The sequence below is a fragment of the Varanus komodoensis genome, unplaced genomic scaffold (genome assembly GCF_004798865.1).
Source record: "Varanus komodoensis strain SLA01 unplaced genomic scaffold, ASM479886v1 scaffold104, whole genome shotgun sequence".
NCBI classification, from domain to species: Eukaryota; Metazoa; Chordata; class Lepidosauria; order Squamata; family Varanidae; genus Varanus; species Varanus komodoensis.
The window spans coordinates 1,040,910-1,062,672 of record NW_025335289.1 but is presented as its reverse complement, the minus strand read 5'-3'; the positions used below and the strand labels follow the sequence as shown (position 1 = coordinate 1,062,672).

Sequence of the window (21,763 nt, the reverse complement as noted above, 5' to 3'; positions counted from 1 at the left end):
GGCGCGGGGCCCGGGCCCGGCCAGGCGCGGGGGCCCGGGGGCTGGACCCGCGGCGGGGGCGGCGGGCTGGCCTCGGGCCTGCTGCGGAGGGCAGGGGCCACCCGGGCCGCCGCGTTGCGTGGGGCGGGGGTGCGAAGGGAGCGCCTCTCGGCGCTGGAAGCGTGCCCAGTGGGGCGCCGCATAGGGTGCCGGCGAGCATGTGCAGAGTGCGAGCCCGGCTCACGCGCCTCGCGCGCAGGAGTGCCAGGGCTCAGCTGCAGAATCCCAGGGGTGGGGGGGGGGCAGGGAGGCCAGGCCGCTGCCCCCCGCAGAATCCGGCTCCCGGCTGCCCCTCCCTGCCCCTCGCCCCCGAGACATGGAGCCCCCAGCCCCGAGCAGCCGCTTGCGCCGCCTGACTGTGGGCCCAGGAGGGGCTTCCCTGATGTCCCACCTCAATCTGCCTTCCGGAAAGTCCCGCAGCCTTGGCGGATTGAGGACCGGGGAGGGGGGGCCGGGGCCGCCCCAGTTGGACGGAGCAGGGGGGCAAGAGCATCTCGTGGGGGACGCCGGGGAGCCGCTGCGGGCGACGGCAGGCCTGGCTGGGCTGGATCGGCCGGTGCAAGGTGGCTCGGTGTGCCCTCCGCCTCGCCGGGTCTCTCCACCCCGCTGGGAGCCGCAGCGCAGGGGTCCGGCAGCCCTCCTCGGGGAAACGACTGCCGGGAGGAGAGGGCCGCCCACCGCCGGGCAAAGACGAAGGGACGGACAGAGGGGATTCTCAGGTGCTCTCGAGGCATCGCAGCGCTCCAGAAGGGGGTCCTGGGCCATGTGTCCCTCCCTACGGAGGTTTCATAGTTCCAGGACAGCGGGCAAGCCGGTCCAGGTGCCGGCACCGTTTGGACCCCCTTACGGATGGCATCGAAGGTGTCGTCCTGCCCACCGATGAGGGCAGTCGTGTGACCGGAACGCACAGGAGTGAAACGCATGGCATTCGGCATTCCAACAATTCCGGCTTTAATGATTTCAGGGTGGGTGAGCAGTGCCTAATTCTCTGGAGAAGGAATGAGTTTGTTTCCCACTGGGCTGGAGATTTGACACTCCGTTCAGACAGAAAAAACTACAGTTTCCAGCATTCCTTGGCCAGGATGGTCCCCCAAAATGCTCTTCCTCCTGTGGACCAGGCCACCTCATGTCACAAAGGTTGCGACATTTTGCTTCCTCTTGGTGCAGAGTTTAGTTTACACGACAGAAAATGCCTGTGTGTTTGTTTTAATTGACACCCCCAGAAAACGCAGCCCCATTTCAGCCCTATTGGTTCATTTATGAGAGGCATTCTCTCGATCAATAACACATAACACAATTCCTGTATGATTAAGCAGTTAAAGAAAGCATGCATGAGCATGTCACATGCTCACTCCAGACCCAAAGAAACGGCAGAAAGGTTACAAAAGCGCATCCCAGTAAGCAGGCCAGACCAGATGCGCTTGCGTGTCCTTCGGAGCACGGGCCGGACTGGGCACTGGTGCCTTTTGCTGGGGGATGTTTGCAACTTCTCTTCTGCCTCACGCAGTGGAGACTCTGAAGGGCCAGAAGTCCTGCCTGCTCCCACAAACCAGCTCCTTCCTGGGGCAAGAAGGCTTAGAAGGCCAGGAAGGTCAACCCTTCCTCGCACCTAGGCAGGATTCCCCGTCACCCAAATGTTTAAACGTGGGATTTTAAAATCTTGCACTATGGAAAGGGATGGTGGTTCCGGCTGTATCGTGGCCATCAGCTGCCCTGAGAGCTTCAGCAGCTGTTGGACAATCTAGAGGTCAGACAGACAGAGGAATCCTCTCTCCCTGCGTGGTGCAGCTGATCGTACAGTCGCAGCACAGGGGATCTGCTGGAGGGACGGTGCAGCGCTCCAGCTGACCCAGCCAAGCAAGCGGGCCGAGGTGCAGAATGCTCAGCGGTCCGGCTACGAGCCGCTTTCTGCCAGAACCGCTCATTTCCCCATCTCCAGACAGAAGCTGCGTGTCTGTCTCCATACAGGCCGTTGCTTGGAAGATGCGGCGGCGATGGGGCGCCCCTGAGAGCAGAAGCTTTTGCGCATGTCTGGATTCAGACGGCCTGTCAGTCTGCCGTATCCATGCTGGTGGAATGACACGGTCTGCCTCTTGGCTGCCACGCTGGGTTTTGGCAGTCTGGTGCTTGTTCACAAAAGGCCGAAGCAGCCCCAGGCCGGGGCGAGAGGCCCCCGAGAGCTTGCTTGGTCACCACACTCTTCGGTGACACCTTCCTGGGGGCAGATCTGCCCTGTCATCATTTGGAATGAGGCCATGAGTATCCTCGTGCCCCCTGACCCCGGAGCTCCATGCCAAGTCAGATCAGAGAACAAGCATCTCTCTGGGGTTTTCAGCCCACTGAAAGCAGATTCTTTCCAACACGCATTCTTAGAAAGATAACCTTGCCTTCTGTAAATAAGCATGATCTTACACTGTATTGTTTTCTACCCCACTTTGAAAAGTCTCCTAATGTAAGTGACTTATAAATGCTAAATAGAAGAGCAAGACCTCACGAATTAACAGGAGTGGATGAACCAGCACCAGGCTCCTGCTGGACTTGGGATTATGCGATACGGGCTTTTTCAGTCTCCTCCCTGGCACCTTCCCACGTGGGTTGGCAAGGAATGCTGGGAGTTGCAGTCCAACAAAGCTCAGGGAACCAAGGTTCAGTTGGGATGTCAGAAAGTACTTCCAGACGATTCGGACCCCCAGGGTATGGAATGGGCTTCCAGGGGAGGTGGGTGAGGCCCCATTGGTGCGGGTGTTCAAGGCTAGGCTGGACATGCACATGGTGGGCATGTCATGAGCGGAGCTGGCTGGAGCCGGGGGTCAGACTGGATGGCCCGGGAGACCCCTGCTGCCTCACTCTGTTTCTATGTTTCTAACCAATAGGGAGGGCAGCAGGCCTGGGGAGCTGCGTCTGTTGCCCCATGACCCATCGGTCCCTCCCCTGCCTTGGCCTCCCTTTCCCCTGCTGATCTCCCTTGGGCGCCTCTTGCCAGCTGGCCCCTGCCAGGCCTTCCTCACCAAGCCGCATCACTTGGCCACAGTCCGAATGGATCCCTTTTTGCCCACAGGCCTGGGAGTGGGACGTGGAGCCCCAGCACCTGGCGTCGTTCCAGCCCCCCGCCCTCTTTGACCAAGCCGCCGAGAGAGAGATCTACCCGACCGCCGAGATCTCCCTGTGGACCGTGGTGGCCGCCATCCAGGCGGTGGAGCGCAAGGTCGACTCCTACGCCGCCCGGCTGCTGAACCTGGAAGGGCGGACGGCAACGGCTGAGAAGAAGATCTTCGAATGCGAGAAGACGGAGCTCGAGTTCAGCAACCACCTGGCCGCCCTGGGCACCCTCATCCAGGAGTACGGGCTGCTGCAGCGGCGGCTGGAGAACATGGAGAACCTGCTGAAGAACCGCAACTTCTGGATCCTCCGGCTGCCCCTGGGCCCCAAGGGGGAGACTCCCAAGGTAAACGCAGAGACCTGCGGGCCGGATGGGCACGGGCGTGACGTGGGCCCCGGCACTGCGTGGCCTCCCCCGTGGCGCCCTTCAGAGGTGTCTGCTGCGGCTCCCCTCACGCTCCAGGGCAAGGCCGCTGGCGGTCACCATGCGTGCGAGGCTGCCCCAGACCCCACTTCTGTTCGAGGGGGCAGAGGGGGGTCTGCACAGGGGGAGGCTCAGCCCTCTCGGCCGGGGGGCCGGGAGAGCCTGCTGTCTCCGCTGGCCCGAGCCATCCCCCTGTGGGAGTTGACGCTCCTGTGCGTGGGGGGTTCCTCTGGGGAGAGCTGGGCCGGGGGCAGCCTGGGCGCGCTCCGGGGCCCGCGAGGATGCTGGTCACGGCAGCAGCAGACCCGTGTCCTTCCCCGTGCCAGCAGCTGCCCGTGGCCGCGTTGGCCGGGCGTTGCCTCGGAGGGGAGTGCCTGCTGCCGTGGCTTCAGCTCCCGCGGGCCGGGCCTTCTGGGAGCCCAGGTCCAAAGCCTGCCTTGCTGGCACCCCGCCCCGTCTGAGGGACCCTCCCCAACCTGGCGCCGCCCAGCTGTGCGGCTCGCGGGTGGCGTCCGGTCCGGCTTCCCTCCGGGGCGGGGCGGCTGCAGCGGTGACGTGCCTCTGCTTGCAGGTCCCTGTGACTTTCTCTGACGACGCGGTGAACTTCTCCGCCCAGGAGTGGACCAGCCTGGAGGAGTGGCAGAAGGAGCTGTACAGGAACATCACCAGGGGGGCCTACGAGCCGCTGGTCTCGCTGGGTGAGAGGCGGGGGCTGCTTTTCTGGCCGGACGTGCGCATGCGCCCCGTCTTTGCTCAGCCCCTGGGTGTGTGGCTGCAGCAGCGCCCCGGGAGAAGCTGCGTGGCCATTTGTGTGAAGGGCTCCCCGAGGCTCAGGTGGGGACAGCAAGTGGCGAACCCCCGATTCCTCCGAAAACCGGGAGGCTGAAATTGTGCGGAAGTGGGGGATGGAGCCTGCACGTGCCTCAGTTTACCAAGGGCAGCAACCCATCCTGCTTTGAGCCTGGCCTAGGAATTGTTTTCCGCCCCCCCCCCCCCCGATTCCTTGAGGTTGTAAATCTGAAGGGGAACTTCCAGGCCAGCGTGAGGGACTGGACCCCTCGTCTCCGGGGACAGCCCCAAATGTCCTCGTGGCCCCTCGCGCGCCTTGAATCAAGGTACGGGACTGCTGGGGGGTCAGCCATCCCCGTGCGGTGAGGGGCATGGCTCCGGGGGCCAGCAAGGGCGGTTTCCTCTGATGGGCGGGTGTCCCGGCTCCCCAGGAAAGGCACAGGCCCCCCGGCAGCTGTGCCGTGCTCTTGCAGCTTCCGAGATGAGCGCGTCCGGTGCTGGTGGAGCGAGCGTGCTGGGTGTTTGTCTGGGCATGGAAGGAGGCTGCTGGGGGAAACGCTGCAAAGGGACTCAGCGCGGTGGCCCCGTTCCCCGTGGCTGGCCCCCCACCCCACCCCACCCCCACATTGTGCCCCCTGGTTCTTCCCCTCGCCATGCCAGTGAGACACTCCTGGTTGCCCAGCATTGGCCCAGGCCTCCCCCGCCCCCATTTGGGGGTCTGTTTTCAGCATGTGATTTTGCTTCAGAAAGGTATTCCTGCGTCACCTTCCACCCAGAAATGGCCCCCGAGATGTCCCACCGGGGGCTCGCCCGCGTCCCCGCTTGCCACCCTCTGCTGGCGCCCCCCGGACTGGTTGGAGGGCGACTCCCGTTCAGCCTGTCGGGAGAGGTGAGTTGGGAAGGCTGCCCTGCCCTGGCCGACTTTGCTCTCTGATCCATCGACACAGATGCCGCCATCTCCAAAGGCGACGTTCTCCCCCCGATGGAGCAAGCGGAGCCCCCCCGCATGGCGGACCAGGATTTCGTGGGGGACAAGGGCTTTCCCGCGGAGCCCAGGACAGGTGCGTGGGATCCGGGCCGGGGAGCGAAGCCGCGAAAGCGTCTCCTCCTGAGCCGATGGGCCTCCTCCTGAGCGGACCCGGCACGGCCGCACAGCTTGTGGCCCTTGCAAGAAAGCGCCGACTTGAGCTGCAGTGTGGAAACGGGGGGGGGCGCAAGGGCCGTGGGTCCCCAGAGCACCGCCGGCCTCCCCGAGGGACTGGAGGGCTGAATCTGGCCTCGCAGGGGCCGCGCCAGCAGGCGGCGGCCCTCCGGATGCCCGGCAGGAGTTCCGCAGGTGGGGCGCTCTGCCTGCACCAGGGGGCTCCGGGCTGGGCGGCTGTCCTGCATGAATGGGCCACGGTGCCCATGCAGTGCCCAGCGCCCGTGTCCTGGAATGTCGGACTCCAGCACGGACTCCCAGCTGCAGAGGCGCAGCGGGTGGGGCTGGTGGAAGGCGGCTGGGCCGCGGACTCCGTGGCCGAGCCTGCTGGCCGGGGCTTCCCAGGGGAACGGCCGCCTCCCCTCGCCTCGCCAGCCTCCGCCCTGCCGGATTTTGGCTCCCCTGCGTTGCCGCGTTGCAGCTTGCCTGTAGGACGTGGGTGCGCCCGGCGCCCCCGGTGCAGCCTGTGCCTCTCTTTCCAGACATGGAGCCCCTGGCGTCCAAGGAGGACCTCTTGTCTTGGATCAAGCAGGAAGAGCCCCTCGGCAAGGGGAAGTGGGACCTGGGGAGAGGGATCCCCCACGCCCTGGGCTACGGTGAGTGCCCTGCTTTCCGGAGCGGCCTCTCACTGGGTTCTCCCGGTGCTGGCCCATTTCCAAACCACCGGTTTATCTTTCCATGGCCATTTAATCTCGGTCGTTTCTGTAATCCGAGGCACCCCCATACTGCGTTAGTCCCCCAACGTAGCACCCTCTCAGTGTGCTGGACTACAGCCACCATCATCCCTGTCAAGATGGCTATGGTGCCAAGTTGGGGCATCTGGACCGAGCCTCCTGCAGCTCAGGCACATGGGCCTCTCCGGCAGTGGTGGCCCAAAATGGCCTGCGGCCAGCCCAGCGCGTTCAGGGAGCTCGTGACCACGACCCACGGCCAACGTCCAGCCCCGTGTGCTGACGGGGAGACTCCCAGTGCCAGCAGACACGGCTCTGGTGGCCCCCCGGCCCTCTGCCGCGGCTCTGGAGATGGATGTCCCCCAGCCCTGCACAGGGCAGCTGTGGGCTTTGGGACCCCCCGCAAGCCCCCCCCCCCCCCCGCTGCCCTTGCGGCCTGGCCAAGGGGCAGAGGGGACGGGAGCAGGTGCCGGGCCGCAGCGAGGAGCCACTCCAGGGGTCTCGGCAGGCGCCCGGCCGCGCTGACCCTGCCGCCAGACGGGCCGCGTGCCACTCTTTTCGTGGGCTTCTCCCCCAGATTAATTCTGCCGCGCTTCCGGGGACTCGGCCTCCAGCATAGCCGGAGTCCTTTGAGTGCCTTGTCTGCAATGGAACTCGTGTTCTCAATGTGCCCCCAAAAAGCAAACATTCATTGACAGAGAAAATAGCATTGAGAGAGCGAACCAGTCCATTTCTCGGGGCGGCCCTGTGCGTGCTCAGGTGGAAGGTGTCCTGGCCAGACTGGCCTCTCCGGAAGAGCCACGATGCTTCTGTTTCGGGCCGGGGCAATTCCTTGGCCGCGGCGTGGCTGCAGCGCTGGGCCCGGGCTTCCGCCCCCTCGCCTCCTCCCAGTGGGGTGTGCTGACGGTCACAAGTTCCCTTTCAGATGACAGCACGCTGATCAAGAGCGAGGGGCAGACCCTCCGGGGGGCGCCCACCCCAGCCCTGCCCGGCCACGGGATGCTGCCCGGGCTCCCCGGCGAAGACGTCTTCCGTGTCCCGAAGCCGGAGGCGCCCTGCGAGGCGCAAGGCCACGGCCCCCCGGGGCAGACAGCCGCCCTGCTCGCCCAGAGGCCGGAAGAGGCCGCCCAGAGGGAGCGCGAGGGCCCCCCGCCCGAGGCCTGCCCCGGGCCGGAGCCCCTGCAGTGCCCGAAGTGCCGGGAGCCCTTCCCCTGCGAGCAGCAGCTGGCCTTGCACCAGAGGGCCCACCTGGGCGAGGGGGTGCTCGGCGACGGGGCCGTGCCGCTGGCCGAGCCTGGCGGCCCGCCGGCCACGGACCCCTTCGCGGGCCCGGACTTCAAGGGCGGCCCGGGCGACCCGGCGTTCCCCCAGGCCGCGGGGAGGCCGCACGCCTGCTCGCTGTGCCCCAAGAGCTTCCGCCTCAAGACCAGCCTGCTCATCCACCAGAAGACGCACGCGGCGGGCAAGGGCGAGAGCGCCTTCGTGTGCCCGGAGTGCGGCTGCGGCTTCAGCCACCAGGGGCAGCTCACGCGGCACCGGGCCGTGCACGCCGACCGGCCCCACCAGTGCCCCGAGTGCCACAAGGCCTTCAACCGCAAGTCCAGCCTGGTGGTGCACCAGAAGACGCACCGCGAGCGGCCGCGGCCCTTCCAGTGCCCGCAGTGCGGCAAGACCTTCATCCGCAAGCAGCACCTGGACGACCACTCGCGCACCCACACGGGCGAGAAGCCCTACCAGTGCCCCGAGTGCGAGAAGCGCTTCGCCGAGAAGTCCAAGCTGACCAACCACTACCGCATCCACACGGGCGAGCGCCCCTACCGCTGCGGGCAGTGCGACAAGCGCTTCGTGCGGGCGCACCACCTGGTCAAGCACCAGAGCAGCGTGCACCAGGCCGGGGCCAAGCTGTACGCCTGCCGCGAGTGCGGGCAGAGCTTTGGCCACGCCCAGGCCTTCGTCAGCCACCAGGCCGGCCACGCCAACGGCGAGCGGCGCCACCGCTGCACCGAGTGCCTCAAGACCTTCGCCCGCCGCAAGTACCTGCTGGAGCACCAGCGCATGCACACCGGCGAGAACCCCTACGCCTGCCCCCGCTGCGGCAAGCGCTTCCGCTACAAGCAGTCGCTCAAGCAGCACCTGCGCAGCCACGGGGACCCCCAGCCGCCCCCGGAGGCGGCCGGCCCGGGGCAGGCCCTCGCGCCCGGCAGCCCCGCTGCGGAGAAGGCGCCCGTCTTCCCAGCCTCCCCTCCCAGCGGGACCTGAGGACGGGCCGACGCGGAAGCGCCCCCGGGGATGCGTTGGCGGGCCGAGGAACGGGGCGGCGAATCGGTTGGAGACATTTGGGCCCGTCTGGACTCGTCGTCGGCCACGCTTCCGCCAGGGTTGGCGGGGGGCCGGCGGGTGAGGCATTCCCGGGCGGGGGCTGCGGTTGCCCCCCGAGACCCGATGCTCGGGCGGCTGCGACGGTCTGGAGTGCTCCCGAGTTGCTACAGCAAACTGCCTTTCCGTGGGATTTCGTTGGCGGGCAAAATCGAGACGTCGGCCAGCGGCTGCCTGCTCCGGCACCCCTCGGGCACTCCCGGCGTCCTGCCACACCTGTCCAGAGCAGACGGAAGACGAGCCTTACCTGCGCGATGCAGGTGTTCACAGGAACTGAGCGGAGGTGTGTGGGTTGGGGGAGTGAAGCCAGGCTGCCGTCTGATGCCCGGCAGCTTGGACGGGCCGCTGCGTGAGCGCAGGTGGGTCAGTCTCCGCCCGCTCGCCCGCCCCCCTCGGCCTCACCTGCCACACGGGCCTCCCACAAGGACAAGAGGCTGTCGAGCACTTTGCCTGGGGAAGTGCGGAAAGGGCCCCTTAAAAAGCACAAAACCGAGTCTTCCAGGCCCGCACGGGAGACGGAGGGGCGCAGAACCCCAAGCAGACCGGGTCCCAGGGAGCTTTCTCGCCGGCCTGCGGCAGCGTCCAGTGTGGCCCAAAGGCAAGCAGGGAGCGGGTGCTCCTGGGCTGGGGCTGTGGGGCAGGGCTTGGGCCCAGCCCCCATCCCAGCTGAGAAGGGCCCCGGGAGCCACAGGGCCAGCCCCCCGGGCGATGCGGACCAGGGCTCTGCACCAGCTGGGGGCAGCTGCACTGCTTCTGTCCAGAGAGGGGCCAAGCCCCCCCAAGCCCCATGGCACGCGGGGCAGCCAGCCAGCCGACAGCTCCCTCAATCATTTGCTTGCCAAACGGCCGGGCCTCCCCGGGGCACTTCCAGCCTTTGCTCCCGCAGGCAGGGCACCGCTCCGGCGTGCGCTCCTTGCTCAGTCGGTGCCTGGCCGGCCGGGCGCCCACCGCCAACCTTGCCGGCTCTGGGACAGCTTGCCTGGAACACACCGCGCCACCGGCCTTGTTCTGTGCCCCGGGGGGGGGGGGGCCTCCCTCTTGTCGACTGTGCCCCCCGCCCACTCAGCCGCTCTGAGGGAATCTGTCCGGGCTGGAGGGCTCCCCGGGCCTGGCCGCTCGGCCTGCGCCCCACAGCAAGAGGGCTGCCCCCTGCTCCCCCTGGCCCCGCTGCGTCGCTGGCCAAAAGGGCGCTGGAGGGAGCCCAGGGGGAGGCGCAGCAGCCCAAGAAGCCAAAGATGGAGGGGGTTGCTGGAGGCGCTGGCCGAGGTTTTTCCGGACACACGGCCCAAATCCCCGGCCGCTGCCTCGGCCCCAAGGCTCCGCTGCAGCGGGAGCAGCGCCCTGGGGACCAGAGCCTGGCCTGGGACGTTTTCTTTTTTCCAGCAGCACCAACTGCAGAAATGGCGGTTCCACTTTTTAGCTTTTACAAAGAAAGAGGGAAGCATTAATTAAATTTTTTGTATCCTTCCCTGGATAGTTGCTCTATAGCCTGCGTGTGCCTTTCAGGGCGAAAGACTGGAGCCCACCCTAAAACCTGCCTTTGGAATGGGCAGAAAGCGCCATGGGGGCTAGGGATGATGGGAGTGACAGTCCCACAGATCAAGGCTGGGGAACAGTGGTCTGGGTGTACTTTCCTTTCCAGGACTTGGAAGGGGGGGTGGAGCAGGCCGTGTGGCGGAGGGCAGAGATGAGCCACGGCTGGCGAAAAGGGTGGCCGGGACCTGTGCTGCTCCGGGGGCTTGGCAGGCCAAAGCTTTTAACCCAGGAGGGGCCCCTGTCCTCCCACCCACCCGATGCCTCGCCCTGCAGCACCCGTGACTCCACAGTACTCGCTATGCTGGCTGGGGCTGATGGGAGGTGCAGGCCAAATGTCGGAAAGGCCCTGCCATTGCCCACGCCAGCAAGCCTTTCCCCAGAGCGTGCTCTCCAGGGTGCGGGACTGCGGCCCCCCTTCCCGGCCAGCCACCAGATTCCCAGAGCATGGAATTCGGAGAGAAACCGGCAGCACAGCTGATTCGTTGTCAGTAGACGCTTTGTATTGGCAAAACAGGAATACCGGCGAGCTTGCCTTCCGTGGGAGGCGGCCGCGATAGGAACTCCGGGTTTTCAGTGGCGCGCGTGGCTGCATGGCCACAGCTCAGCGTTTCCTCGCGAGAAAGCCTCAGCCCCGAGATTCTGCCTTCACTGGCCAGCTTCTGGTCCGGAAGCACCACCAAGCGGCGCCCCCAGCAGAGAATCAAACGGCACCTCCTCCCAAAAGCTGGAAACGGGCCAGAGCCACCGGGGTTTGCTCTGAAGCCTCTCTCATGACCAGGTTCATGCCTGGAGCGGCCACAGGCAAGGCCTCACTTGAGCACATGCAGAGGGCCTTTTGGGTGGGCTGAGAAGGGGCCATCAAGGTAGGCGCTGCCCTCCATGTGGCTTAGAAACCTCTGGATTTCCCTTGGCAAGCAAATCAGGATGCAGGGCGCGTTCTTTAAAGCTGCATCGGACAAAATCTTGGGTCCTCGGGACTCTTGGTCTGGTGCTCGCAGCAGGAGAAAGTTGCTCTCGTTCAGCTCCGGTGGATCGGCCAGCTGTCGCCGAGGGTCCCCTTGGGAGACCACGTCCCCACCTCGCATGGGAAGCTGCTCTTGCTGCCCCTTCCATCTCTCTGGGCGATGGAGGGCAGCCATGGGGGGGGGGGGGCAGCAGGTCCAGGTCGTCTCTGCAGCGCCTCACAATCCCTTTTGGTGTTTGCCACCCTGAACAGCTTGGTGCCAGCAGCGACCCCGACTGCCTCCTAACCCCAGATAGTTTCTGAATCGGTTGAAAAGCCTCGGTCCCGTTCGACGCCTGCAGGACGGCTGCTTGCACCCCTCGCCGGGAGAAGCGGCCACTCACTCCCGGTCTGCCTTCCACTCGTTCACCAGTTCCTGACCCATAAGGGGCCCCGCTGCACTCCTTTTAGGATGCAATGGCTTGGTTTGCTCAGGAGCCTTTGGCAAGGGACTTTGTCAGACGTGTCTGGAAGGCCGAGTAAACGACGCTTCCCGGATCGCCCCGTCCAAAGGACTCATAGGTTAGGGAGGCAGGATTGCAGGAGCCGTGCCGGTTCGGTTGCAGCCGGGCTTGTCCCTCTCTGCCCCTGCGGAGTCCTCCTCTGATCACACTTTCCACCAAGCGCCCTGAACAGACATTAAGCTCATCGCCTCGCACACCTCAGGTCACTTTTGTAAAAATCGGTGTTATGTTGGCCCTTCTCCAGGCCTCTCGTACAAAGGCTGATCTTGGGGAAATGTTGTGCACCTTTGTAAGAAGGCCATGATGTAACATTTGAGTTCTTTCAGCACTCCAAGTCGGACAACAAGTTAACAGGTCCCAGACACATGCCCAACTCGCCGGTTAATTCCACCAGATTTAGTTGCCCGAAAAGACTGGCAAAAGCAAACTTCTGCCTATTTGCACCATCCCAAAGCAGCTGCTGCAGGCCCCTCATCCCACCCTGAACCCGACACGAGCAGCTGGGAGTCCCCGCTAGGTGGTGTCAGCTACAGCGGGGGGTGGGGGGCGAACCCCCGCATGTTTGGTGGAGGCCACTTCCATGAGCTGAGCTTCCAGAAGACTGGAGGAGCTCTCTCTCGAGTCCGCAGGGCAGAGGCTGCCTCCAGGCCAAGCTCCGGGGACCAAGGGGACTTGGGGGCCGTGTGTGTGCCATGCAGGGCGGCTGGCTTGGGGAAGGTCAGTGGCCCAGTTCCTCAGAGGTCCCAGGCTGTCCGTGCTGGTTCTGGGAGCCCCGGGTGACAAGCCAGCCAGTGCCCTCCGGAGCTGGTGGACTGCAACCCCCATCATTCCCAGCCAGCTGGCTGGGAATGATGGGGGTTGCAGTCCAACACACTGGGGGACACTGACAGGGGAAAGGCGGGGGAGGGGCAGACGGGCCGTGGGAGCGATGCAGCATGCGGGGCGTCCGGGTGCTCCCCTCGCCCCACAGATGGCCCCGCCAAGATCCCTCGTGGGGTTCTGGGCGGCAGAACCGGCTGCCAGGGCAGGCAACCCTGCCGGGGAAGGGTGCCCAGGCTCGCGGGGGCCACGCAGCAACATTGCCCGGCCTCAAGAAAAGGGCCCGCGGAAGGGAGCTGGGGGGCCCCCCTCTCACCCCACGTCCTCCGTTTTCACGCGTGGCAGCGTCCGGTTGGCCCCCATGCCAGCGGCGTGGCTCCTCTGGTGCAGCCGGAGGCCCTGCTGGGAGCGGAAGGCCTTGCCGCAGGCCGGGCACGGGAAGGGGCGCTCCACGGCCCGGGCCCCCGGGGGTGCGAGGCTCTCGGGGCCCCCGCCCAGGTGGCCCATCTGGTGCCGGAGCAGCCCGGAGGGGCAGGCGAAGCGCTCGGGGCAGGCCTGGCACTGGTACAGCTGCTCCCGCGCGTGGCCGCGCAGGTGCCTGAGGAAGCCGGCCTTCTGCGGGAACCGCTTCCCGCAGCGCGTGCAGCCGTAGAGGTGCTCGCCGGCGTGCGTGTGCTGGTGCACCGTCAGGTTGGCGAGGCGGGTGAAGCTCTTGTGGCAGCGGGCGCACTGGTAGGGCTTCTCGCCGGTGTGGGTCCGCCGGTGCTCCACCAGGGTGGAGAGCCGGCTGAAGCGCTTCCCGCACTCGGCGCAGGCGTAGGGCTTCTCGCCCGTGTGGGTCCGCCGGTGCTCCAGCAGGGTGGAGAGGCGGGCGAAGCGCTTCTCGCACTCGGCGCAGGCGTGGGGCTTCTCGCCCGTGTGCGTGCGGTAGTGTGCGGTCAGCGTCGACTGGTGCACGAAGGCCCTGCCGCACTCCTGGCAGGCGTAGGGCCGCTCGCCGGCGGGGGGGCGCCCGGGCCGGGCGAGGAGCTCCCCGCGGCCCGGGCAGCGCCCGCGGTCGTGGCAGAGGAACGGCTGCTCCGGCGGAGCCCCGGCGGGCCCGGCCCGGCTCGCCCTCTCCGGAATCCCGGGGGTGGTGGGTGCGGGGAACCCCAAAGCCTGCTCGGGCCCCGGACTGCTGCAGCCGCTCTCCTCGGGCGGGAAGGCCTCCTCCGTCCTCTCCGCGGACGTCCAGGGGCACTCCGGCTCTCCGGAGCCACCCGCTCTTGGGTTCAGCAGCCAGCCGTCAACTGCAATCAGAACAGCCGTCACTGTTAAAGGCACCACTCTGCCCGCAGCGCCACGCTGGGCCAAAATACTCCACTGAAACCGCCACGAGACACTTCCCCTTTCCCGTGCAATTTTCTATGGATGCTCTTTAGATTTTTACCACCGTCGTAGTTTAGTTGTTCTTCCTAGGTAACACTATAGAAAAGTTCACATGTTCTAAAATTAGCAGACGGTTTTCCTAGTAGGGATAAACAGTTTGCAAGAGCTGAGCCCGCGTTCGCAGGATCGCCGCTCGACAACATGTCACAACAACAGAGATTAAAGCGACAACGTCCTTTTCGGCTAGTTACAAAGGGGCTTTCCCCTGACACATGGGCATTGTATTAAAAAATGAATGTACCACTGAGCACATTAAAATGGATGCGGACGAACTTCCCAGAATGACTCCTTTCAAATGGCAGCTGTTCCCACCCGAGGGCTGTAATGGGCTTTGCGAAATGGATGGTGGTGGAGAAGCTGCAGGCCCTGTTGGCCATTTGCGAGCTCGGGGGCCAGAGGAGTGTGCCTACGTACACTCATCGCTGGGGAACATGGGCATGAGAGTGCCATGCTGGTGCCCGTGGGCTCCCATGGGTAGCCAGTTGGCCAGTGTGGGGACAGAAACGTGGCTTCGACGGACTCTGCTCTGATCGTGCGGCAAGGCGGCCCGCTTCGCTCTGGAGAAGCTGCTAGAGCCGGGAATGGTTGCGGGGGGGGGGGGGGGCGGGGCGGGGAGGCCCCCGGCTGGGGGGCCCCGCGGGGGGGGGGGGGGCAATCGCTGAGGCTGCGGCGGCATGCAGACTAACCCGCTTGTGAGCAGGGGACCCGCAAGCCACGTGGGGCCGGGTGCAGAGGGCACTTGATGGAGCCGAAAGCAGAACCGCCACGAGCCGAAGGGCAGCGAGCAAGTTCCCGGGCTCCCCAGTGCTCCCCCCCCCCGGCCTAATGGTGACCTCGCTCAGGACCCTCGGAGGAGGTCTTGCGAAGCCCTCCCAGGTGCGAGGCCGACTGTGGGCGCATGCAGGCGTCCTGGACGACCGAGGCACGAAAAAGCCGCCGGTGAGAACAGAAAGCACTCCTGCCTCTTGCGAAGCCAACAGGTCCCTGCCCCCAGGAGAATACAGTCGAAGGCTGACCCTGTGGGGGGCGAGAAAGGCGGTGTGTGCAGGGGCCTGGCCGAAAGTGGGAATTTGCGGAAGGACTGGAACGATGAGAAAGCAGTGTGGGAATGACCAGAGGAGGGTGGACGGGGGAAAGGCAGCACCCCACATGGAAATGGGGCAGGCCAGGGGGGAGCGAATGTGTGAATTGAGCGAGGGGAGCTCCCTTGCGGGCAGGGCCATGGCAAAGGGGAAGGGGGTGCTCTTGCGTTGTGGGGGGGTGTCAAACTGGCAGCAATGCTGCGATGCAGCTGCCGGCGCAGCCCCTGCCAGCCTGGGCCCCTCCAGGTGTGATGGGCCACAATGCCCATCATCCTCCATCAGCACAGAGGGGCCCAGATTGCGGCGGGGGGGGGGCCCTGTAATATTTCTGGGCCAGGACAAAGGAAAGGGGCCCTCAACCCACGAAGCACAGAGAGGGAGAGCCAGAAGCAGGAAAAGGGCCCGGCGGACGGTGGGACGGGTCCCATCCTTGTGTGGTTCCGAGAAGGGCCCGGTGGCCCCCGGCCAGGGCGGGCTGAAGGGGCCACGGCGCAAATTGTGGGGGGGGGGGGCCCGGGGGGCCCCCCCCCTGCTAACCCCCCGGGTTTTCCTTCTTTTGGGGGAGGGAAAGGCAAAGATCCCCCCCCCATGAACCTGCCCCCCCCCGTCACTCCCCCCCTGCACCGGGGGGGGGGGGTTCACACTGTAGGCACTGCAGGCAATGCCCCCCTGCCCCCCGCTTTTGCCTGTTCTGGAGGCATTTAAAAGCCCTTCCCAGAAGGGCAGTCGGGGGCCCTGCCGGGATGCAAGCACAGGCTCACTTCTGCGGCAGCTTGGCTGGCTTCCCAGAAAGCACCCCAAGTCCCTCTAAGCCCGTGTGGTGCAGTGGTCCAGAGCCTGGGACTGGGGCTCAGGAGACCTGGGTTCGAGTCCCCGCTCAGCCACAGAGCCAACGGGGTGACTCTGGGCCAGTCACAGACTCTCAGCCCAGCCTACCTCACAGGGGTGTTGTTGTGGGGATAAGATGGAGGAGATGTACCTGCCTTGAGCCCTTTGTAGGAAAAAGGCAGGATATAAATCAATCAATAAATAAAAATAAAATAAAATAAGCTGGTCACCCACCTGAGCTGGTTTCCCCTCCAGCGTCTGCCCGGCTGTCCCCCTCCTCCTCCTCTTCCTCCTCCTCCTCCTCCTCCATGTCACCGAAGGGGTCCATCTCTTGCTTGATCTGCGAGGCCATTTCGAAGGCGGAAGCGGTGGCTCCTGCAGCAAGAGGGAGTCGGTTCGGGGCTGCCGCCAGTTCCTGAACTCTACCAGGACTGGGGCGCGCGCTCTCCGCAAAGGGTTTCCCGAGAGTCTGGCGGTGCAAAGCACCCATCTGAGCAGCGCATGCCCCTGCCCGCCGCCAGCGACTGCCCAGGCTGGGGAAGCCGAAGCCCCCCAGGCCCAAAGCAGAGCCGCCTGCCATGGCCCGCGAAAGCTTGTGCCAGGACGAACGCGCTCATCTTGACAGACCAAGGTCTCTTCTCGGTTTTGTGGTAAACAGACACACACGCCAGTGTGCAGCCTGGAAGACGGGGGCACCCAACGAAAAGCAGGAGGGGAAAACGCAAGCATGGGACCTCCGGGCGTGAACACACGCGGTGCGGGTCTTTCCACACAGTGCCATGGCCGACTCAGGGCACGACCTTAGAATCAAACATCAGAAGAGCTGGAAGGGGCCATGAAGGCCATCCAGTCCACCCCCGCTGTTGCAGGACTCCACGTCACACCGCCCCACTCAGGTGGCTGTCCAGTTTCTCCTTGAATGTCCCCAGTGCGGGAGAGCCCCCCACCTCTCCAGGCAGCCGGTCCCACTGCCGCATTGCTCTGGCTGTGAGGAAGCTTCTCCGGGTGTCTTTGGACATGTTTGGGCAGAGAAGGGCCTGCAGCTCCCGGAAACACCCCGGGCAGCCACAGAATTGGGCCCCAGTGGCTTTGACTGCAGCACAACTCTCCCTCCGGCAGTTTCCTTCCTTTCGGTTATGTACTCAGCAACGTGTATGAACGGCTGACATCCGAAGTGCCCCAAGCAATGCGCAATGCGCAAAGCTACAGCACATGTGGCATTCGTTCGTTCGTTCGTTTGCCTGCTGCTCTCCAGCGCGGTGCCGGGCTGCAGCCTCCTCCCGCCCCAGCCAGCACCCCACTCCGAACACGTGACGGACGCCAGAGCGGAGAAAGTGCGGAGAAAGTGCCTTCCGGACTAGGCAACCTCACACAGGTACCACAAATCCATCAAGTCATGTATGTGAGGGGGTGTCACACGGAGGTGGGTAGAGCCCTGTTCTCCCCTGCAGAGGAAGGCAGGACGCGCTCCAAGGGAGCCAAGCTCAGGGAGCCGAGGTTCAATTTGGATGCCAGGAAGCACTTCCTGACAGTCGGGACCCCGAGGGCGTGGAATGGGCTTCCCTGGGAGGTGGTTGAGGCCCCATCGGTGAGGGTGCTCAAGGATAGGCTGGACGTCCACACGGTGGGCATGTCGTGAGCAGAACCGGCTGGTGCTGGAGGTCAGACTAGATGGCCCGGGAGACCCCTTCTGACTCGCTCTGTTTCTATGTTTCTAAGTCTGGGATGGGATGGGGGAAGGAGGCTGCCGAGCGGGAAAGGAACCGGACCCCAAAGGCAGAGTGAAGGACCCCCTGGAACGGCCCCCAGGCGGTTACCCGAACAGGCCTCTCCGCAGACCCTCACCCAGGCAGCGCTCCCCGGGGTGCTCCCTTGCAGGGCTGTCGTGCTCGCCGTGGGCGCACGGATGTTCCCCTCGCTCGATCTGGGACAGGATTTCTGGCTTGGCGATTGCGTAGTCTGTTTGGGGGAAGGAGGAGGGGAGAGAAAGCAGCGCTCGGTTTAGAGGGCGGCGTTGTTTTCGCTGAGCGCAAAGGCTTGCCAAAAAGAGGGGACTCGGTTCGCCCTGCAGAAGGGGTCCCGCCCCTCTTCCAGCCACTCTTGAGCAGAGGTGCATCCTTACGTTGTCCTGGTGTATTTTACCAAGCGGAATTCATACCCGCCCTTCAAGAGGTGCCCAAGGCCGCGTGTGCGAGGCAGTCAAGCCACCCGGTGCCCCCACCCCGGGCCGGATTTGTCTCTGGCCTTTGCTGGGCACCTGGCTCTCGGCCAGGGCGGACGCGGAAGCCACGAAAGCTGCCACGCGTAGCTGCGGGTGCCGGAGCGGTCCCGGCCCCCCTCCCCAGTCCGGCTTCGGTAGCCACAGGGCACACCATCGGACCCAACGGCTGCAGCTAACCTCTTGCCCCAGACACGCAGGAGAGCACCTGCCCCGCACCGGGGCTACAAGCCCCCCGTGCCACGGGACAAGCCCTTCTCTTGTGCCTCGCCCCCCCGTGGAATCTGGGGAACGCCAGTCCTGTGGGGCTGTCCAAGCCCAGCCCTTGCAGTACCAGCTCAGGACGATGATCCCCAGCTTGCTCTGGGGCAGCCGCGCAAGGCGGAAAGGCCCACGCATGAGTGGCGCTCGCGGTGTGCGCATCACGGGAAAGAGCCCCAGAGGGCGGGCGCACGCGTGCGAGGGCCACGGCAGAGGCCGCCCCCGAGAGGCGAGGCGAGGCGAGGCGCTTACCGAGGGAGATCAAGTGCTCGTAGCCGCCCTTCGCCACGCTCGCGTGCAGCTGCTTCTGCCAGGCCTCCAGTCTCTCCCACTCCTCCTGGGAGAAGCTGGCGCTGTCGTCCGAGGCGGGCGGCACCTGGAGCCCAGCAGCAACAAAGGGTTAGGGCCAGGGGCATGCCGAGCACGCGAGGACGGGCCAGCCGGCTCGGGACACCGGCCCGGCAGGCCAGCGGCACGCCCCACCCTCCTGCCTGCCCTTGCAAGGCGCTGGACTACAGCTCCTACCGTCCCCAGCCAGCTGCTGGTAGTGACGGGAGTGCTGCTCCAACGCAGCCGGAGAGCGTGGAGCTGAGGAGACGCACGGCGCGCACCGCACGCCACTGGCCAGGCACCCACCAGGGCAGCGGGTCCCAGTCCCCGCTCAGCCACGAGGGGCACCAGCCGCATCGATCCGCTCCGTTTGACTCCGTTTCGCTTCTGCACTGCCCAATGCTTGAGGCTCTCCAAGCAGTTCACAGAAATGGCGAGCCATGCATTCAGGATAATACAACATTTACAACACTTTAAGCAGCCAAATGCTGCTCCGATGAGGAAGTTGCCCGGAAGAAGAGAGCTGCCCGTTACTCTCTATTCTGTTACTTGCTATTCGGTCCCTGGGAGCAGAACAGCAAATAACGCTCTCAAGCCAGAACCCCAAAATGACAGCGATGACCCCGACTAGGCCTCAGTGGCTCATCATTCCACAACGCAGGGGCCACCACCGGGAAGGCCCTTCCCCTGGTTACCACCTCCCAGGCCTCCCTCGGCAGGTGGGCTCCAGGCGGGCCCAGACTGCGGGAGGGGCTCCATCAGGCACGGGGGGCCCAAGCTGGGAAAGGCGTTCGTCCAGGGCTGGCCAGATTTGCTCAACGGAAGAGCCACACGGGTCAGATGCTAGAGAGCCGTAAGCAGGCGCGGCAAGCCAAAAACCAACTCCAGGAGCCCCGCTGCTCGTGGTCAATGGCGGCACCCAGGGGAGGGGCTTGAAACATGCGGCAGCCCGTGCACGGGGTCAGTCCCAGCCGCTCGGAGCCCCTCGGCCCAGTGGCTGTGCTTTTCGCCCCTGCTGCACTTCTGGGCCGTCCTGAACCAGGGACCTGCGCCTGCCGCTCTCCCAGGCGGCCCGAGCTCACAGGGCCGCTGCAAGATTTGCGGGGTGGTGCGTGGGAAGTACGATGCCCGAATTTGAAATGCGTTCGCCATTGCCCACTCGATCGTGCTAAACACTCCGGAACACGCGAAGAATTCCCAGGTAACCCGGATGCTGTTCCAGGCCCTTTCCCGGCGGCTGGCTTGGGCATCTGCACGTGAGTTCGGGGCCACTGGGCCCACAAGCGCCTCCCCCGTGCTTCGCAGGAGAAGGGCTTTCCCATCGAGGGAAGCCGTCCCTCCGGCTTCCTGCCCACAGGCTTTTAAAGCACCTGTGGAGACACCTGGATTTGTTGTAACTGCTCCATTTGCCAAAAATGCTGTTTTAAATTTTGTACATTTTAATGTTGAAATGCGACGTGCATTTCATTGTTCGTTTTATTGCATCGCGATTTTGCATTTTATTGTTGTGCATAAAATGTTGTTGGGAGAGCTTCAGAAATGTGCAGAAATGGAATTAATGCACAAAATGAAACCCCACGGCCAGCGCAGAATCGCCGTGCTCTTGGGCACGGCCAAATCTCATTCCCACCAGCCAAAACGCCATCAAACCCCAGACGGAAGGCGCCGCTCAAGCTGAGCGCTCACAGCTATTCTTTAAACTTCTAAGAACATTTTCACACAAACAAGCGTGTGCTGCTGCAGCTAATTATTATCATTTGGACTGTTTTGCTGGAGGACAGTCAAATGGAGAACATGCGTGGCAGAGTCTCCGAAAGACTCCAGACCCTACAGGTGCCGCGAAATATGGGGAGGGAAGAGTCCTGCGTCACCACCTCCTGCGCCCGCCCGAGTGGCAGCAGCTGTTCCTGCACAATCCAGAACACGCAGGTCTGCACAGAGTGCATTTCACGGCTTCCACTGGGATTTACTCCTGAACAAGGGTGGCTTGGGTTGCGGCCTTAGGAGTTACTGGCCTCATTTTAATTCAAACTCTTTCACAGGCTTCAGGCCTGACAGTGAAGAAAACCCTGCAAAATATGTGACTATCATTCCCCTTCTCTGGGTGAGGAGCTAGTCAAAGGGCCGAGGCAGGCCAGGTCTGCAGCTCGGCCCCCCGGGTCTTCCGAGGGGTCCCCAGCCGCTGGCCCGGGATGGGGGCCACGCAGTCCAGCACCCACAGCGCCGCCCGGTTCCTTGGGACGGCCCTGCTCCGCGCCCGCTCCCCACCTTTGGAGCGTCTCCACCGGCGCCGGGTGGGAAGCGGAGGATCCAGAAGTTGCGGTTCTTCAGCAGGTTCTCCATGCTCTCCAGCCGCCGCTGCAGCTGCCCGTAGCCCTGGACGAGGGTGCCCAGGGCGGCCCACCTGCCCTCCGGCGGGGCGCCGAGCTCCACCTCGCTCCGCTCGCACTCGGAGACCTTCTTCTCGACGGCGCCGGTGCGCCCCTCCAGGCTGAGCAGCCGCACGGCGACGGCGTCCACCTTGCTCTCCACGGCCTGCAGCGCCGCCACCAGGGCCCACGTGGACGCCTCCGCCCCCGGGCCCACCGGCCACTCCGAGGCCGGCGGCGGCCCCCGGAAGTCGCCCTCCTGCTGGCGAGGACAAAGGGAGCGAGGCTGCGGGAGGCCGCCGGGGCGCAGGCAAAGCGCCCTTCCCACCAGCGCGCGGCCCGCCGGGGCTTTCAAACCCCGCAGCCGCAAGGGAGGCGGTCCGAGGGGGTCACGGCGGGCGCTGCCCACCGGTCCTGGGGGGGTGGGGGGAGAGCAATGGGAACAGCCCTGTTCGCCCAGGCACTTCGGGCACGCCGCAAGCGCAAGCGCGGGCGAGCCTCGTTTTAGGGGGAGAGGAGCTGCGCGCGCGCGGGGGGGGTGCCTTGGTCAGGGGCTGGCCGTGCAGTTTTGCGCCGCGCAGCTGCAGAGTCGCATTAAGCGGTGGCGATCGCCCTCCTCGCGAGGAGACCAGCGCGGCAGCGAACGTGCGGACGGAAAGGGCGCCCCCTGGACGCGCCGCGCCTGCTGCCCCGCGGGGCGCGGCGCGGGATGCGGGCGCGGGGCCGCCCCCTTCCCTCTCCCTCCGGGGCCGCGGGGAAGCAGGCGAGGCGAGGCGAGGCGAGGCGAGGGCCCCGGGGCGCGCGCGGCCCTCGCACCAGGCGCGCC

At 65.1% G+C, this 21,763-nt stretch overlaps 2 protein-coding genes across 2 annotated transcripts in view; one reads left to right on the top strand and one right to left on the bottom strand.

Annotated features, from left to right (window-relative positions):
* Positions 1 to 1,058: 1,058 nt before the first annotated feature.
* Positions 1,059 to 8,482, top strand: LOC123017900 (zinc finger protein 398-like). The gene is made up of 6 exons (XM_044419555.1): positions 1,059 to 1,176; positions 3,098 to 3,484; positions 4,134 to 4,260; positions 5,299 to 5,412; positions 6,035 to 6,148; positions 7,149 to 8,482. Exons 1-6 carry the CDS (start codon positions 1,135 to 1,137, stop codon positions 8,480 to 8,482), a joined length of 2,118 nt encoding a protein of 705 aa, XP_044275490.1. The 5' UTR covers positions 1,059 to 1,134.
* A 4,251-nt stretch (positions 8,483 to 12,733) lies between these two features.
* Positions 12,734 to 21,763, bottom strand: part of LOC123017899 (zinc finger protein 777-like) — a 9,917-nt gene continuing 887 nt past the window's right edge. Inside the window, exons 2-6 of the mRNA XM_044419554.1 lie at positions 20,837 to 21,199; positions 18,491 to 18,614; positions 17,605 to 17,718; positions 15,994 to 16,134; positions 12,734 to 13,710 (exon numbers count right to left, since the gene is read on the bottom strand). Coding sequence (XP_044275489.1) covers positions 12,734 to 13,710; positions 15,994 to 16,134; positions 17,605 to 17,718; positions 18,491 to 18,614; positions 20,837 to 21,199 — 1,719 coding nt within the window. The remainder of the gene's footprint in view (positions 13,711 to 15,993; positions 16,135 to 17,604; positions 17,719 to 18,490; positions 18,615 to 20,836; positions 21,200 to 21,763) is intronic.

Bases quoted from the DNA above. Each gene is read 5' to 3' on its own strand.
- LOC123017900 (XM_044419555.1), top strand. From the start codon at position 1,135: ATGCTCTTCCTCCTGTGGACCAGGCCACCTCATGTCACAAAG. The intron at 1,177-3,097 runs GTTGCGACATTT...TTTTGCCCACAG, and splicing joins GGCCACCTCATGTCACAAAG to GCCTGGGAGTGGGACGTGGA. The intron at 5,413-6,034 runs GTGCGTGGGATC...CTCTCTTTCCAG, and splicing joins TCCCGCGGAGCCCAGGACAG to ACATGGAGCCCCTGGCGTCC.